Raw genomic sequence first — 18871 nt, forward strand, 5'->3', positions numbered from 1 at the left:
GGAAAATGTATTGATTGACTATTATTGGACTGTAAAAGTTTTGAATCTAGACTATATTGATTTTTTCAGTTCATCCAGATATTTTTGACCTTATCAACAGTTTTGATGGAAAATAAACATTATAAAAATATTAAAGTACGCCCTAGGAAGCTTTTAATGGTATGATGTTTAATCAACACTCTTCCCTACAGTATGGTCCATCTGAGAGTTGGGAATTTTTTATTTTTTGGATAATTTCTTAAAATGATATGGAAAAACGGGTGGACAGTGTGGATATAGAATAAATACATCAAGGTATCCCCCACTGTAAGGGATGTACTGTCTCCAGTGGGGTCGGGGTCGCACCCAATCCATTCACAGTCCGAGTACACAGACGCCGGTCCCACGGATCATGCACCTTTTCTATTTCGATTTCCTCTTCCGAAAGTACCCCTCCAATTCAAAACAAAAATGCGCGCCGAGTTTTTGGCACTCCGGATCAAATCGCAGCCGTCCGTTTCTCATCCACCACATCATACACGGCAGTAAATCAAAATAGACAACAGACCTCACTCCTCAGTCCTCACCAGCCGAGCAGGAAGAGAGAAGAGAGAGAAGAGAGAGAGAGAGAGAGAGAGAGAGAGAGAGAGAGAGAGATTGTGATTTCCTTTCTTTTCCGGCTTAAAATCCAAATCTCAAAACCTACATTTCTCAGATCTTTCCCTCTTTCTAAACCCTAGAAAGAAAGCTTCTGAAATCCCGTCACAGATCGAAATCGAAAACGGAAGATTGCTGGGATTCTTCAGCTCCGGATCTTGTTCTTCAATTCGTCTTTCAGGTTGGTAGTCTTTCATCTACAATTCGTCTCTGCCCCTATTGTAATTCTCTTTCTTTCAAGAGATTTCTTGCATTTTGGATGCATTTCTTGCAATTTCTGATTTTCTATTTCTTTTTAAATGCTAGAATGTTGAAGGATTTTAGAATCTTTCGACGAAACTCTGGAAAGAATCTCCATACGGAGGGGAATGAGAATCTGCAGGGAAACTCTACAGATCCATCGTTGAACCCAGCAGGTTCGGATTCCACGCGTGCCCCATTAAATGCAATCCAGGATCCTTCACAAAACCCTAGACCTGTAACGGACCAAGAATTAGCTCAGAGAAGCAAGATCGATAGAACTCCTTCCAAGATCAGGGCCAAGGGCCCTGACGCGCCACTGCCGTTTCGTACTCCGGAGAAACATAGGGTGGGGTCCACCGCTCCGAGGAATAGGTTTGGGTGGGCCAAGAATGATCCTGGCTCGAATAGCGTTGAAATACGTGAAGAGGCGAACCGTCTGCCAACAGCCAGCCGGGGAGCTGGTTTTGGGAATGGGGGTTTCACGAGCATGACTCCTCGTTCGATGCGATCCTTTGGGCGGGCTGCATCGAGCCATTCCGAGAGTGGGTCAACCCAGAGTACACCGACCAAGAGTGTCAACAAGCCTCCGAATCCTGGTTTTTGCCCTTCGAATGGATCTCGGCCTCCATTGAGTATGGGTGTTCGTGGGGGGAATTTTGCCGCACTGTCTAAAGGGATTTCTGCATCATCTGTTCCTGCCACGATTGTTAATACAGTTGAAGTCCCTTATTTTGAACTCAGAGAGGACCCGTCATTCTGGATGGATCACAATGTTCAGGCAAGCTCCTTTCAGATCTTTTTACATTATTATGATAATTTCCTTGTAGAGAAATGCTAAATTGGTTCACAATAGGAGAGATTGAAATGGTGAATTGTGATGAGCGTGTGACATCTGGTTGGGGTTCAAGTGAACATCCTAGTCCGGAAAACTTGGCTGCTCCATTTATTAGGTGCGGCACGTGTATATTGATGATTTTCTTTCTAATGGTTGGATACATCTAATTTATGTTCACAAACCTAAGCCATGTTCGCATGCGTGGTGCGATTCTCCTCTTCCATTACTCTCCTCATGTGAACTGCTTGGCCATTTTTCTTCACTGAGTTTTTGCTCTTGCCTTTTCTTAATATAAATCATTTATTGAAGAAAATGGAAAATAACACAAATGAACTTTTCAATCCTTCTATAGGTTTTAATACGTGTTCGTCCTCTCAATAACATGGAGCGGAGCTTGCATGGTTACAATCGGTGCTTGAAGCAGGAGAGCGCGCAGAGCATTTCCTGGATTGGGCAACCGGACACACGTTTTACGTTTGATCATGTAGCATGTGAAACCGTCAACCAGGTTGGTCTTAGAAATGAAGCAGAGAGGGAAAAAGAAAAAGAAAACTCTGTTTGGTGACTTGTGTATGATTTAATATTTGAATTTTTATGCAGGAGATGCTTTTTCGAGTGGCGGGCCTGCCGATGGTAGAGAATTGTTTGTCAGGATATAATAGTTGTATGTTTGCTTATGGCCAGGTAGATTTTCACTCTTAATTTTGTAACTGATTACTTATAACCGTATTCATATCGATGTGTAGAGTAAATACTAAAGTTATGGTTTTGAGCGGGTCGATGTGGAAATTTGCATTCATATTGCACAAGGAATCACATAGAAACCACCAATTGACTCTTCAATGAATGGGTTTATGACTCTAGACGGGGAGTGGGAAAACATACACAATGCTTGGTGAGATTGATGAATTGGAAGGCAGGCCAAGTCCAGACCGAGGAATGACACCACGGATTTTTGAGTTCTTGTTTGCTAGAATCAGAGCGGTAACATTTTCTGGCTATGCTCAATGCTGTCGCTGCATTTGAATCCATCCACATGGTAGCTGAGAACTTTTCTTTCCAATTTTCTGGATGCAGGAAGAGGAAAGTCGCAGAGATGAAAAGTTGAGATACAGTTGCAAGTGTTCCTTCTTAGAAATTTACAATGAACAGATTACGGATCTTCTTGATCCTTCATCCACCAATCTACTAGTAAGTAATGCAATTTCTCTAGTTTAGCGAGTGTGCATTTATGTAGTAAGCTTAACCATGCAAAATTTAGATAGTTTAAATTTGATATACACTATTGCATTTACGTTAACTTTTGAATCTCTTGATATGCTTTCAGCTGCGAGAGGATATGAAAAAGGGCGTGTATGTTGAGAATCTCACTGAATTTGAAGTTGAAACTGTCAACGATATTCTCAAGCTTCTGATTCAGGTAACGATATGCAATTTTCTGTCTATTTTTGGTTTGCGTTTAAGTTATGTCCTCTAATCACCTGTGGAGCCTCTCCCATGCATTGAACCTTTTCAACAGGGTGCTGCTAATAGGAAAGTGGCAGCAACAAACATGAACCGGGAGAGTAGCCGGTCTCATAGTGTTTTCACATGTGTGATTGAGAGTCGGTGGGAAAAAGATTCTACAACTAACCTACGGTTTGCGAGACTAAACCTTGTAGACCTTGCTGGGTCAGAAAGGTAATTGTGTGAGCCTTGAGCTTGTTGAATTATTTTCCTAGGCATGGTCAGGGGAAGATTCTCTGAAAGATTATTATCCATAACAGGCAAAAAACATCGGGTGCTGAAGGTGAGCGCCTAAAGGAAGCTGCAAACATCAACAGATCCTTATCGGCACTTGGGTACTTAATGCAATAACAAACTGCTTCAATAATTTTACTTTGCCAATTTATTATCTTTTTTACTTCCCATAGCTTATCTATGCTACTACGGAAGGCAAAATAATTTCTTAGATTTCTATGTTTTAAAGTATCTCTTTTTTCAGGACTTTCGCCTGCCTAAAATACCCCTGTAAATCTAAATCGTGAAAATACCTTTGAGGACCTACACGTTAGTTGCATCTTGACTACACACCCGTTCTCCACAAGTACTTCTACAAGAAGCAAACATGCACACATTCTAATGCATCTCAACTACAAGTTGTGCTTTAATGAGCCAACATATACAAATGGGGCCAACAATTCAGCGATCTATGTGCTTGATTTGATGGAACCTATCATAGAGGGAGGATGTGCCAAAAATCTCCTAGATTAGATGTTGGTAACCCTTCCGTCAAAGAGCTACAAAAGATGGTTTAGAGAAAATGCACCGATGGAAGAAAAAAGTGCCAGATGGTGGATGGATAGAATTGTCCAATCATCATCATCTAAGCCTTATCCTAACTAATTGGAGGAATCCTTTTCCACCATTCCACTCTATTAAGGGTCATAGGTCATCTCCCGTCTATGGTGATTCCCATGATACCAATGGTCTTGATTCACAAAGTATTGGTGATTCCACTTGCACGTCTCGAGAGGTGCTTACAGGTGCTGGGATGAACTCTATGGGTGATATAAGATAGCTGTCAAACTACAATCGGTTTCTTATCTTCGACCTAGGTTGTGGTCCAAGATCACCAAGCCCTTGATTTAGGTAAGAAACAATGCCTCAAGTGTGGTTTTGCAGCTTTATGAAGAGAAAAATGTTTGTACTCTTCCTAATACGACCATCCATAAGGGCCATTACAGCATTACCCCACCCAATACCCATACATAGGCACAAAGCCATTATACACAGACGATCTCTCAATCAATAGGTTTTTTTTTTGTGCATGAGGCATCCATGGTAATCAGGTAAATGGTTTGTGTTGCTGATACATGGGCCAACATTTGCAAATCCCTGAAAACGAAGAGATTATTGGTAGAAACAAATTGAAATTGACTTGAATTCGAAATCCTTATTAATTATTTGGTGAAAATTCCTGGACAACCATGCTACTTTCTACTATAATATAAAAGTAATAGATGTAGCTCAATCCTCACTATTCGAATCATGGACCCACCATAGATGGATCACAAGCCCTAAATGACACCAATGATCCTGGCTGTCACTTTGCAATCATCGAATCAATGTGTAACATGTTAAATTCCCCCATCCACAATGGGGGCTACTTCTCCAATGATTTTGATTAAGATAAGTTCATGCTATGTATACAATGCTGTGTGTACATATTGTTAGACTTCACTCTAGTAGCTTATCACCCCTCTTTCAAACAAGTCCTCAGAGCATGCTTTCTTGTGTCAATGGATAATAAGCTATGAGAGTTATTTGAATTTGAAGATTTGCTAGAATTCATCCCCATGCATTGCCATAGGACAAATGATGACTTTAGCCATTAGATCGGGGTCCTTTTTAATGACACAAAATGTCTATATGATGGGCCTCATCTTGGATGGCGGATGCCCAAATATAAAAACTGTTAGATTTAAATATTTCTGTTAGAGTAATAAAGTCCCTTGATATACATTAATACACCACACTCTGACGGCTTAAGCTTTTGGAGTGAATGGTTGTTTGACATGGTATCAGAGCAAAGGTCATATGTTTGAATCTCGAGAGCAACAAATATGACTTGCTAATATTTTATTCTCCCATGGGGGGTCAAGAAAAATCAGGTCCGGCCCAGGGACTAGGAAATCAAGCCCGGCCTATTTATGGTGTGAGTGTCCCTCCACCCTTCTTAGTATGTTCCCGTGCGGAGTTCCCACCCCGCACGTGCGGGGGGGTGTTAGAGTAATAAAGTCCCTTGATATACATTGATACACTACACTCTGATGGCTTAAGCTTTTGGAGTGAATAGTTGTTTGACAATTTCAACATCTTTTATTTTATTTTTCTTGTTTATCATGGATCCAAGATGAGGCCCATCATATAAACAATTTGGATCATTGAAAGATGACCCCATATCCAAAAGCTAGATTCACAATGTATCCTATAGCAATATCTTGGGATGTATTAGAAAACCTCTGGATTTGATTAGATGTGTGAAATTTCGTTGTCCTCCACGCAACCTCTCTACACGCACCTTTGCATGCTGTGCACTTGCCAAACTATCATGCTTGTGGGAAGGAAACCTAATATCTATGTTCGTATCCTTTAACAATACAAAGAGACCTGCAAATTCTTTTCTCGATTTCAATCACCCTTCGCTTAGTAAAGATAAGATGACGAAAGGCAAGTTACTCCGTCAAGGGTTGGCAAACTATGCGTTTGCTAAGGCTTGGGACCTTGTAATTCCTCATTCGTCTCAAGTGAGAGGAATGAGGGGATCCTAAACTTGAGGGTAACGGAATTAGAGGATCCTTGATCTGAGCCTTGGGACGATATATAGTTCAAGCTCTTAGTTGTCATAACCAGTGTTTTCAATATCAATATAAATGTATGAATCACGTCCTTTGGATGCAGAAATGTATCAGTATTACATGAGAAATATCGCATGTATTAGGGAATGTGTTGCTGTTTAAGGGAAACATTGGGAACCTGAAGAGTGGGTGGATCAAATTAAACGTTGATGGGTTGTCGCTTGGGAACCTGGGACCCTCGGGCGAGGGTGGCGTCGGTAGGGACTGCAAAGGGGAGCTCCTTTTTGCCTTCTATTTTGGCTACGGTTTTGGGTCCAACTCTAGAGCAGAGATTAGGGCCATCTGGGAGGGCCTCTCCTTGTGTGCCAATTTGGGTTTTCCCAAAGTGGAGGTGGTCAGCGACTCTCTTTTTGTTGTGACCTTTCTTTCAGAGATATCAAGTGCTTCCTGGTCCATGTCTTATTGGTGATCTAGGATCCAGGTGCTCAGGGGAGTTATGGAGGTTTCTATTTCCCAAAACCCTAGAGAGGCGAATGTGGTTACTGATAGCCTCACTAAGCTCGGTAGTGGTTCCCAATTAAATTCTTTTATTAACTCTTAGGTGGATCTCCCCTGCATCCCCAAAGGCCTTCTTTTCTTGGACAAGGTGGGATTGGGTAACCTGAGAGTGAGATAATTTCCCTTGTCTCTCCTTTTATGATAGGCAGGCCCTTGTCAATTTTTTGTTCTCGGGCCCGCCCGAATTCTTTCCTGTAATTATCTCTGATCAATGAATATAGTTTTTTTTTTTTTTTTTTATAAATTTTTTAAAGGGAAACATTGGGAAAATGGAATTCTTCAACGAAACTTCAGTAAATGTTAAAAGGGACATGATTGCGCATTTAGAACTCAAAACATTACAAAAACAAGAATGCATAATAAGTTTCATTTGTATAGGGTCCGAAATTATATGCTATCTAATAGAAGTGATGCTATTATATCAAAAAAGAGTTCATATAATTCATAATTTATACATGCAATGAAACACAAAATCTTACATCCAAACAAAATGAGAAAGAAAAAAAGAAGCAAACATACATCCATGCCTACCAAAAAAAATAAAATAAAAAATCCCGGAAAAGTGAAAGATTTACCCCCCCTTATTCACCTCCCATGCTGCCTGGATATCGTCAAAATGTATGGATGATATTATGGAACTTTATAAAGGAATCCCGACAATATTTCTCCATATTTTGAAATATTGTCGACGATACTAGGGAATTTTACCTGGTGGTTTCATATTGGCCGATAAAATCGATACAAAAATGTTGCTCGTAAGTGGGGTCAATGGTTTGGTAATCTAGAGCATTACAATGTTGGGACTGACTATTGATGGACAACGCCCTGAAAATCTCCTTGATAGAAGAAGTTGATGCTTGCATTTAAAGTGATTTGGACTGTCCAGATCTTGGGCCTGGTCATAGATGGAGCATTATATCCCAAAGTTTAAACCGATTGTGGATCCTGACCATCCATTTGGTTGCTATCAAATAGAATAACCCCCGGACATTACACATGCGTTTTTACAAGTGTCATTATATGTCCACATGGTTTGTTACATTTCATAGTTGTTGTGTAACTGTGTTTAGCCCTCACTCATCGGTGCTGTGTTTGAACTTGTAGTCACGTCATAATGGTTTTAGTTGATGTGGCACACGGGAAACAACGTCATGTTCCTTACAGAGATTCAAGGCTGACATTTCTTCTGCAGGTTGGATTCAATTTTAAATTTCTTACCCCTATTTTGTGATATATCATTGTCTTATTCTTTCCTGACCAGGGCATGATCTTGTGTATGATGAAAATGTGTTACAGGATTCTCTTGGTGGAAATTCCAAAACAATGATAGTTGCAAATGTCAGTCCTTCGATCTGGTGTGTATTGTTAGTTGTGCCTACTTTCTCCATCTTTTGATTCAAAGTTGTCTCCTGCAATATTTTAGTGCCATTTGCTTCCTATTTAATCACCCTTTTCTCACTTGCAGTTGTGCAGGAGAAACTCTTAGCACCCTGAAGTTTGCTCAACGTGCAAAGCTCATTCAGAACAATGTAATGATAATTATGTTGCTAAATGCTTCAATTAATGTGATGTTTTGTTGAGTTGAATTTCTTTAGAAAGTATTAGGGTTCACAAGCACAAATTGATCTCTTTATGTTACCCCCTCCCCCCAAATTAGGCTGTTGTCAATGAGGACGCTTCAGGAGATGTAGTTGCACTGCAACACCAGATACACTTGTTAAAGGTTGTATGAAATTTTACAAGCATATTTTCATGGATTTTCGCATGACATGTAAAATAAAAATTAACTCAAGCTTAATGAAACAGGAAGAACTCTCATTTCTCAAGCGGCAAAATGTTTCAAGATCTCTCTCATTTCGCTCAACAATCTTTGGAGATTCTGACAGCGAAGGATGTGATACTGCTTCTGAGGGAAATATGATTGGAATGGATCATGGGAACACCAATGACTCACATGAATGTGAACCTTTGGGCATCATAAAAGTTTCTACTAAACAGGTAAGCTGTCCACGCTTCGTGTAGGTTTACCATGAAGGGAGGATTAGTCTGCGCATGGAAACTGTATGCATTATTGCTGTGTGAAATTGTAGGAATTTGGTCAGTCAATTCACAGGCTATCAAGATTCATACAGTGATTCTATTTATGACCACATATGTAATTCTTTTGTCAATGCAATTAATTGAGCCATTTCTTTTGTTTGTTGAGTTTTTCCTTCCATTTTTCCCCAGTTTACACTCACATGCACATTGCGCAGGCTTCCTTTTCCCCTTAGACTTCTGGTTCTCCATTCTGCATGCAGCTCACTTGGTTTTTATCAACTACCTATTAAAATTTAATATATATATATATTTATGAGAATTATGGCTGGTTTTTCCTTTCTGCATCAGTTGAAATCTTTGGAAACAACATTGGCTGGTGCCTTGAGAAGAGAACAAATGGCAGACACTGCTATAAAGCAACTTGACGCAGAAATTGAACAATTGAACCGTTTGGTAACGCCGATTCCTTGAAACAAGATCCAGAAATTTGCTGCATTCCTAATGAACTGCTAGTTGACTTTGCAAATGGCTTTGCTTGACAGGTTCGCCAAAGAGAGGAGGACACCAGGTGCACTAAAATGATGCTGAGGTTTCGAGAGGAAAAGATTCATAGAATGAAGTCACTTCTGGATGGTTTAATGCCAACAGATTCATACTTAGTGGAAGAAAATAATGCTCTTACTGAAGAAATTCAGTTGCTTCGAGCACGGGTTGACCGGAATCCAGAAGTAACTCGTTTTGCATTGGAAAATATCAGGCTTCTTGATCAACTTAGAAGGTAATTCCCTGAACTTATTGGACACTTTTTCTTCAAAGCCAAGTAGCTATATTTGACATTATTCTTTATGTTATGTGGCTATAGATTCCAGGATTTCTATGAAGAAGGGGAGAGAGAAATTCTATTAGCGGAAGTATCTGAACTACGGGATCAGGTATCTATGGGATGTTAGAGCTTATATTTTGTGTTTTCTTGTTTATTTGCTAATTCCATTAGATCGTTCAAAAAACAAAAGAAATTCTAATTCCATTGGTCCTGTATTTGCAGCTTGTCCAATTCCTTGACAGGAACTCTGGGCAAGATAAACATCCAAATTTGAGTATACCTCCCCAGGTTTGTTGCTTTCCTTCAGTCCATCTTCTTTTCTTTCGCATTTCTTTCCCTGTTCATCTGAAGCCATTGTCTTCCTTCTGTTTCTATGATCTCTTTCCTCCTTGTTTCTCAACAAAGTTCTTATTTAATGGGCACAGGAGGGTACTCATATTGGATTTGCCAGTTCGACCAAAGAAAATGATTCATTGAAAATTGAGGTTCGCTTAATCTTATTTTCCTAGACATATTTCATATTAAAGTATCTGAGTTATATTTCACAAGTATTCCTCTCATGTTTCTGTCATATTTTTTCTGCATTTTCAGTTGAAGCACACCTGTGAGGAGTTGGAGGACTGCAGAAATAACCTGAACTCTTGTTTAGAAATTAATGCAAAACTATCGAGGTAATTGGCTGCTCTCTTCTTTGAATGAAACTGGATTTCTATTTGTAAATTGTGAGTATATGGAACTTGAGAAGAGGTTTTTCTTGCTTATCTTTCTTAAAAGTTGCATTTTTGTTAATTTATAAAAAAATCCACAGGGAGATTGATGAATTGCATTCTCAACTGAAAAACTATAAATCTTCATGCTTGGTTCAAGATGCCAATGTTGAATCCCAGAAGGTACACATCTGAACTCCTTGAAATACATTTAGTACAATCCGTTCACTTAATTGTATTTCTGGCATATGTTATTAAGCTAATTATTTGCTCCACTTTTGTTGAAGCCCTTGAATGAGTAATCTATTTTTCCCCCCGTTCTTTGTTCTTTATAACTCTGCAAGTTTGCTTAGTGGCTGGAAACTACCATTTTCAGGATTTATATTCAAGATTTCCTTCAGCAGAAGCACAAAAATGCGACACGCACTTGCTCGAAACAGTTCAGAAGAAGGAAGAATGGGATCATGAAATTATGATGAAACATGACGAAGAGATAATGAATTTGCAGCTGGAATTGGATATATTAAAGAGCATTCTTGAAGAAGAGAGGTCGTCTCATAGTGAGGCAGAAGAAAGGGCTTTGTGTCTCAGTAAACAATGTGACCATGTGAAAAATGAATTGAAGAACGCGAAATCTGTGATTGAAGCACTTGAATCCCAACAATGTCTATCTATCAACGACATGGAGGAACTGAGGGACAGTAACAACCAATATGCAGAGCTTATGAAGAAACAAGAGCAGGAGATCATCATGTTGAAAAAGCAGTTTGCCAGTCATTTCGAAGGAGATGGAAAAATGAGTTGTGCTCATCAAGAGCTAAGAGACCAACCTTTGAAGCATTCAGAGAATGAGGATTCTCCTTTGCAGGCAAAACTGAAAAGAATGCAGTCTTCCCTTGAAAAAGCCTGGAGACTGAATGTGAGATACCAAAGTGATCAAGCATCTCAGACGTCACATGAACAGGAAATGGACGAAGTTCGTATGCAGGTTGAAGCTGAAACAGCTGAGGTGATTGTTTGCCTGCAGGAGGAGCTTGCGACCCTTCAGCAGCAAGTTGATGACAGTAATACACAAGAGTTACTGGCAAAACAGAGGTTGACGCTTCTGGAAACTGAATTGAAGGAGCTTCAGGGGAGGCTGGATTCATTGACCCAGGATAATAAAAGGCTAGGTGAACTTCTTGGGGAGAAAGATGAGGACATTAGGTCACTAACTGAAGAGTGGGGAAAACTAGCTTGTGATATTGCCGAAGTTCTTGCTGATGGACATGAAGCACTCGAAGAAGCTTCTGATCAGGTTGAATCTATCGTTGATTCATTCCCTCAGAGGACTTGGATTGGTGACCAGGTTGGGAGGATGATAAGGACTATCTCTGAAAAGGAATTGTTGATTGAGGAACTCCAAAAGCATCTGCAAGATGCACATGAAATAAGGAATGATATGGAATGGAAGTTGAGGTCTTTAAGGGGGGCAACATTGGCTATAACTGAAGCACAGCAGCAAGAAAGCACTGAGAAAGAGAAAGAAGTTCTCCTGTTGAGATCACAGTTAAGTGCCAAAGTCTCCGTTATAAATGAGTTAGAGGAGAAGGTTAGGCTCATGGAAGATCAGATCAAGAAAGCAGAGATTTGTGCGACTGTTGCGTTCGTGATTGTGAACAGATTCTCTGAGATAAATTCAGTTCATCTCAAGGAATTGAAGCAGCGAGAGTTCCAGCTGGATGAGTCTGTAGGAATGAATTTGCAGAAGGCTGCTCTTTTACAAGACCAGATTGTTGTGACTGCAGAAGCAGAAAGACAAATTCAAGAACTGAAAGTGCAATTAGAAGGGTCTGAGGAAAACACTGCACAACTGGAGCTCAAACTTGCTGAAGAGCAGGAGCGTGTGCGTGCTATGGAACAGCAGCTGGAAAACATTGAGAAAGATTTCTCTGAAACGACACTTGCTGACAATCTCCTGAAAACAAAGGAGAAACTAAACGAGTTTAAATTGGGTGTGTACACACTTAACTCATGTATGAATGAGTATGTAGAGAAGGATAGTGGACCTGCAAAAGTGCATACTCCTGGGAATCATGCTGCTACAGGTGTGGAAAGCGATTCTGAGGAATGGGTAAGCTAATATCTCACTTTTTGACAAACAATTTGAATAATCTGAAAAATTGTATTTTACTGATTTCCTTCTCTGTAAGCTCCTTTTCCTCTCAAAACATTCCTTGTTCAATTCAAATTGGTAAAATCGACATCATGTTTTGATATTAAGTTGATAAATTCAATGTATTTGGATGTCTTGCAGATTGATATTGAAAAAACTCAAGGCACAGGTGACAGCAAGTCACGGTATGATCAGGATATTGCAGATAGTATAGAGAGGTCAGTTGATGGGTGCCTTTGTGAATGTTCGTTCAAAGTAGGCAAGCGTGTAGATGATATATCTCAGCGAGAAGTGAAAGGCTTCCCCTGTGGACAGGAAGCATTCAAGTCCGGAAAGAATCTAGAAGATGCACATGATAAAGATGTGACCATCCTTCTTCTGAAAAAGGAAATAGAATCTGCACTTGACAGCTTAAGGGGAGTACAGGACCAAATGAGCAAACTTCTTGATGAGAAAGACGAGATAAAGAATTCTGAGAAGCAGAGTCAGGCAAGCATTGAATGCCTCACAGCTCAAGTACTTCAATTGCAAATGGAGATGAATGACATGGAAAAACAATTTGAATTTAGAGTGCTGGATCTGAAGCATAAGTTGGAAGCCGTTGAGGAAATGGCAGAAGAAGCTAACACATGCTACTCCATGACTAAAGAGGTAAAAGTAAAACCATGATGTTCCTCGCTTTGTCGAATTTGATAGGATGACATGTAAATGAATGTCATCCATTTTTTTGTCTTTCTTATTTTACTTCTACCTCTTCAGTAGCATATATTATTTGATCCTTTGACATATATGAAATTTTTTTTTTTGCTGGTTAATGACTATCCATTTTGCCTTTTGTGTCCTCCTACATGAGGGTATTAATGCAAATATGTGAAATCTATGACATGGAAAAAGGTCGATACTGAAGGGAAGTGCTGAGGTATATATTATTACTTGTTTCTAATTAATCTCAATAAAAAGGTCAATACAGTCACCAGTTAATTACTATTCCTTAAATTGCTTTGACCATTTACACATGGAGTGTTACTGTAGCATAATACTTAGGAAATGAGAAGAAAATGCAATTCTTTTAGATAAGAGCAGTCTTGTCCCTTACCTATTATTTTAATTTTTCCATGTGGATTTATTTTGGCTGATTCCATTAGTGAATGAATTGAATGGTAGACATGTTTTGGTATATATTATTAGCTATTTTCTAATTAATCTCAATAGAAAGGTCAGCACAATCACTGGTAAATTACTATTCCTTAAATCGCTTGACCATCTACATATTGGGTGTTTTTTTTGAAAGATAACGGAATTTTATTCAAAAAAGAAAGAAGAGAAGAAGCAATGCTGAGATAGTGGCCACACACTGCCCAAGAAAACTCAAATTACAATCCTTGAGAGGGGGAACAAAAGAAGCCCATTCTATAACCAACACTCTAACCCTTTGGGATGCGATCCACAAGATTACTATCATTGTTAAAGCATCTCGCATTTCTTTCTTCCCAAACGGCCCACCAAAAAGCTAGAAGCACCATTCTCCAAAGCACCATTTTAGTTTTTCCTAAGCCTACTCCATTCCAAGAGGACAAGAGACTATCCACCGAACTCGGGGCAACCCACCTCAATTGAAAACGGTCCAACAGATTGGCCCAAATCGGGCAAGGAAAGAGCAATGTGCAAATAGATGATCCACGGATTCGTCATCACACACACATGATACATGCATTTGGAAGCACCATGATCTCTTTCGAAGGTTATCAATGGTTAAAACTTTCCTCCTTCCCACCAACCAACTGAAAGCCGCTAGGGGGAACGTTGTAATGCCAAACGAACCTCATGCATACTGACTCCTTGTGGTATTCAACTCCCCTCACAAGGGAGTAAAAAAGATTTAACTGAGAAGGAACCAGATTTATCAACATTCCAAGGGAACGTGTGACTATCCATCGAACTCGAGGCAACCCACCTCAATTGAAAACGACCAAACAAATCGGCCCAAACTGGGGTAAGGAAAGAGCAATGCACAACCAAATGATCCATGAATTCCTCATCATGCATACATAGGATACATATATTTGGAAGCACCATAGACCTCTTTTGAAGGTTATCAATGGTTAGAACTTTCTTCCTTACCACCAACCAACTGAAAGCCTCTATCTTAGGGGGAACGTTGTAATGCCAAATAAACCTCGCGCTTCTTCTTGCTATTCACCTCCCCTCACAAGGGAATAAAAGGATTTTACTGAGAAGGAACCTGATTTATCAACATTCCACGCCATTTTATCCGGCTCGGAGGAGATTGGAGTGAAGAGGTGAATGTGCTCAAGAAGAGAGGCATATTTAGTCACTTCCTCATCTTGCAAGAAGCGCCTACAAGGGGCTCCCAAACTACTACCCCTCCAATACGGGAGAAGCGGTTAGCCACCATGACATCAAGATCGGGGGCCAAGTGGAAGATGCTGGGAAAATCAGATCCTACCCAAACATCTTTCCAAAACCTTATTTTTTCACCATTTCCTACCGAGAATCCCCCACCTTCCAAGAAAACTGCTTTTACGGAATGAATTCCTTTCTAAAGAGTTGAAGCCCTATAGATAGAAGAATCTCTGTTCCACCATTCCCCATACGAAGAGCCGTATTTACTTTTGATTACCCTTCTCCAAAGGCCCCCCTCTTTATCCCCAAGTCTCCAGAGCCACTTACCCAGCAAAGCTAAGTTCATGGACTTAAGGTCTTTGATACCTGCTCCTCCCTCATAGGTTTTGCAAACTTCGTCCCAACTTGCTAAATGAAGTTTCTTCTTCTTCTTCTTCTTCTTATCTATTAAATTTTTTTTTTCTGCTCCTTACCACAAGAAGTCTTGCCTCAACTTTCAAGCCTTGAGGGAATTGGGGTAGGGCACTGGAAAAGTGACATGAAATAAAGGGGGAGATTTGATAAGGCAGCCTTGGTGAGGGTAATACGACCTCCTCCTAGTGAGAGATATCGAGTTTTCCATCTTGCAAGCTTCTTCTTGAATCTTTCCACCACCTTGTTCCAAAGAACAGTGTTCAGTTTGCCCACACAAAGAGGCAAGTTCACGAACGTAGCTGGAAGCACCCCGGTCGCACAACCAAAAGCCTCGGCTAAACTCTGCACTTCGTCATCCTCCATCCGCACTGCAAACACCTTGTTCTTTGCTATATTAATTTTTAGACCCGAAACCACTTAAAACATTTTACAATGGTTCTTAGTCTCTCTACAATATTAGGGGATGCCCAACAGAAGAGGGTCATTGGCAAATTGCAAGTGCAATATGGGATGGGACATCCCCTCTACTTTGAAGCCACAGAAGCAACCTTCCTCCTGCCCTTTTGCCGGCATTCTCCCTAAAGCCTCAACCACTATCAGAAAAAAGAAAGGGGAAGAACGGACCACCTTGACACACTCCCCTTGAGTTTTTGAAAAAACCTTTTGCGGAGCCATTGAGGACCAAAAAATGAGCCGAGCCAACACATTCTTGAATCCACTTCCTCCAATTCTCGGACCACATCCCAACCGAAGCATCATATAGTCAAGGAAGTTCCAATCGACGTGACCGCAAGCTTTCGCCACATCGAGCTTGCACACTACTACTCCCTTAAGACCTTTGTTTCTTGAATTGAGCACTCTTGTGCTATGAGGGCCTTGTCTTGAATTTGTTGACCCGGAATAAAGGCACTTTGATTGTCGGATATAACCTTTCCAATAACCTTTTGCAAACGAGTGGTAAGAACCTTTGCAAGGATTTTGTAGGGCCCTCCAATAAGACATACTAGTCAAAGTGCATGATAGTCTCCACGCTCGACGACTTAGGAATAAGAGCAATAAAAGTTGCTCCAAGATTAGTCGACAATCGGCCTCTATGAAAGAATTCCAGCATAAAATACATAACATCCCCTTTCACAATCTCCCAAAATTTTTAGAAAAAAAGCCATTGGAAAGCCATCAGGACCCGGCACATCTATAGTTGCTTTAACCTCTTCCTTTAAGAAAGGAGCCTTAAGAGAGTTAGCATCCTCAATAGAAAAACGATTGAAGGTTAAATTATCCAACCTTGGTCTTTGTCTTCTATGCGAGAGGCATTTATCGAGATGCTACTAATTTTGTTAACTCTAGCTTGTGCACTAGCAATGTTGTGAAAATATTTCGTGTTTTTATCGCCCTCCTTTAACTAGATGCTTCTCGAACACTGCCTCCATATGATTTCATCTTCCTCAACCCTTCCAGCATAATCCTGAATGAGATTATTCGCACTGCTAATTCCTCAGTAGATAAGAGATTTTCCTTTCCTTTGTTGTCCAAAGCTTGAAGTTAAAGGAGAATATTGCCTGTTTTCGCCTCCCGTTTGAAGAGTTCCTCCTTCCAAGATTTGATTTTGTCTCTCAATAATTTTAGTTTGCGAGAGAGCTTGATACTCGCAAATCCGTCCACTTGATAGGAAGATTACCAATCCTTGATCTTTTGATTGAAGCTGTCAATCTCAAGCCAACTAAGCTCAAACCTGAAAGGTTTTGGACCCCAATTCTCTTCATCCACAGACAGTAAAAGGGGGTGGTGATTACATGTTGGCTTCGGCAGGGCCCTTTGAAAAACAAGGGGAAAACATTTAGCCTATTCGAGACAGACAAGAAAATGGTCCAATCTAGACATAGTTGGATTAGCCTGACCATTAGACTAGGTGAACTTACCTCCCTCCATAGGAAAATCGAGAAGATCATGATTTTCAATCCATTCAGAGAAGGAATGCATACTCCCGGAAATTCTCCCCCCATTCGATTTCTTAGAAGTAAAGCGAGTAACATTAAAATACCCCCGATGCACCACGGACCATTGAACTAGTGGCATTTTGACAATTCTTCCCAAAATTTTGATCTTCAGTCCTCCTGGTTATGGTCATATACAGATGTGAATAACCATTGGAAACTCTAAGAAACATCTTTTAAAGGCACTAAAAATGAGAAGGATCTAGCCCACCAATTAAGTTTGGATCAAATGGAAGAGTCCCACACAACCAAAATATCCCCTGATCTATTTACCGTATCCAGGGTTATCCCGTCAACATTTTTGTTGCACCACAAAGTTTCCAACAACTTAGATTAAAATTTTGTACCTTAGTTTCCTGGATCTTAAGTAGTTGGGCCTTATATCTTCTACTAACATCCTTAATTAGACTCTTTTTTTTTGCTTATTGCCCACCCCCCTCACATTCCATGAGAGAATCTTCATTTTGGAATGGATTTGCCCCATCTGCCCCTTCTGAATCCACCAGTTGAGCCTCCAATATGAAAACCAACATCGGAAGATAGTTTGACCAATTCCCTGCAGCTTGTGGAAGTCGTGATGGTTTTTTTGAAGATCTGGAGCAATCTTTTGGACGACCGTAGTAATCGCATGATGATCTTCAAAAGACATGCCAATCAGTCTCCAGAAGCGTCCCATAGCTTCCCTCATCCATCTCTTTTCTCCTACTGCTTCCACAAGTGCTGCCTAGCTTGGTTCTAGAATGTCTTTAATACCAAGGGGCTTCTTCCTTGTAGGAATCGCCTCCTGAATTGGCGCTGCGACCACCTGTAAAGCTCCACCATCGCATGATCATTTGTTTGCTCATAGAAACTTCTGGAGGGCATTGAAGTCCAATCGGCTACCGAATCCGTGTCGTAGATCAAGGTTGAGGAGCCTTTCTCCTCAGAGTTGCTTGCAACTAAGTGGAGGAGTTCACATGTGCTTGCAATTAATTCGTAGTGCACACGTGCTAAATCTGGCAGAATTTCGAAATGCATGGATAAGTCCCTTGCACAAGGCATGAGTGTCGATGCAAGAGAGGCATTAAAGCCTTTCAAAGAGAGAGGGTAGACATGTGTGAAGGATCCTTCAATTAGGGGAGTGTCCGAGCCTAGAGGTTCCGAATCCAACCCAACTAGATGTCCGGATCGACACTCGCTATTGCAAGAAGAGAGCTGTAGAGCATCCAAAGGAGCCTGGGTTGGATTGAAGGAAGGCTTCGAGCCAGCTTTTACAAGCCGGGTCAAGGATTTGTCTTCATGTGTCTCTATGGCTTAGATAGGTGTCGCAATGAGAGGGTTGACCTCGTCTCTCTCTATTGGCAATGAGGCCCCATTACTGCACGATCCTGGGAGAATCATCTCCTACTGCCACGTGTTTATCTTGTTTGACGGGAGAAGGAAAATGCTGCCTCGTACACTCCTCCTCACTCAATGCTCTGACGGACTAGGGTTTTGATGATTCGTCTTCCTGACGACTCGAGGAGACGACTTCTACGGCTAGATTTCCATAGCTCTCTAGCGGCGTAGAAACTTGTATCTTCACTTTGTCAACTTCCCTACGAACACGAATGACGATTGTAACATCATCTACCGAGAGAGAAATATTCTCTGGAGGCGTCTTCACGTGTCTCTATGGCTTAGATAGGTGTTGCAATGAGAGGGCTGACCTTGTCTCTCTCTACTGGCAATGAGGCCCCATTACTACACGATCCTGAGAGAGTCATCTCCTACTGTCACGTGT

The 18871-nt window shown here is 40.7% G+C and overlaps 1 protein-coding gene across 1 annotated transcript in view; it reads left to right on the forward strand.

Annotated features, from left to right (window-relative positions):
- Positions 1-575: 575 nt before the first annotated feature.
- LOC131218639 (kinesin-like protein KIN-12D) overlaps positions 576-18871 on the forward strand; it is a 31269-nt gene continuing 12973 nt past the window's right edge. The window contains exons 1-23 of the mRNA XM_058213300.1: positions 576-817; positions 943-1657; positions 2067-2222; positions 2315-2398; positions 2579-2698; positions 2792-2905; positions 3042-3134; positions 3234-3394; positions 3481-3555; positions 7717-7804; positions 7909-7967; positions 8078-8141; positions 8270-8335; positions 8419-8610; positions 9001-9105; positions 9195-9430; positions 9515-9584; positions 9698-9763; positions 9901-9960; positions 10067-10146; positions 10284-10365; positions 10559-12295; positions 12479-12988. Of these exons, the coding sequence (XP_058069283.1) occupies positions 944-1657; positions 2067-2222; positions 2315-2398; positions 2579-2698; positions 2792-2905; positions 3042-3134; positions 3234-3394; positions 3481-3555; positions 7717-7804; positions 7909-7967; positions 8078-8141; positions 8270-8335; positions 8419-8610; positions 9001-9105; positions 9195-9430; positions 9515-9584; positions 9698-9763; positions 9901-9960; positions 10067-10146; positions 10284-10365; positions 10559-12295; positions 12479-12988 (4932 nt within the window). The 5' untranslated portion in view covers positions 576-817; position 943. The remainder of the gene's footprint in view (positions 818-942; positions 1658-2066; positions 2223-2314; positions 2399-2578; positions 2699-2791; positions 2906-3041; positions 3135-3233; positions 3395-3480; positions 3556-7716; positions 7805-7908; positions 7968-8077; positions 8142-8269; positions 8336-8418; positions 8611-9000; positions 9106-9194; positions 9431-9514; positions 9585-9697; positions 9764-9900; positions 9961-10066; positions 10147-10283; positions 10366-10558; positions 12296-12478; positions 12989-18871) is intronic.

Source organism: Magnolia sinica, chromosome 11 (assembly GCF_029962835.1).
Source record: "Magnolia sinica isolate HGM2019 chromosome 11, MsV1, whole genome shotgun sequence".
NCBI classification, from domain to species: Eukaryota; Viridiplantae; Streptophyta; class Magnoliopsida; order Magnoliales; family Magnoliaceae; genus Magnolia; species Magnolia sinica.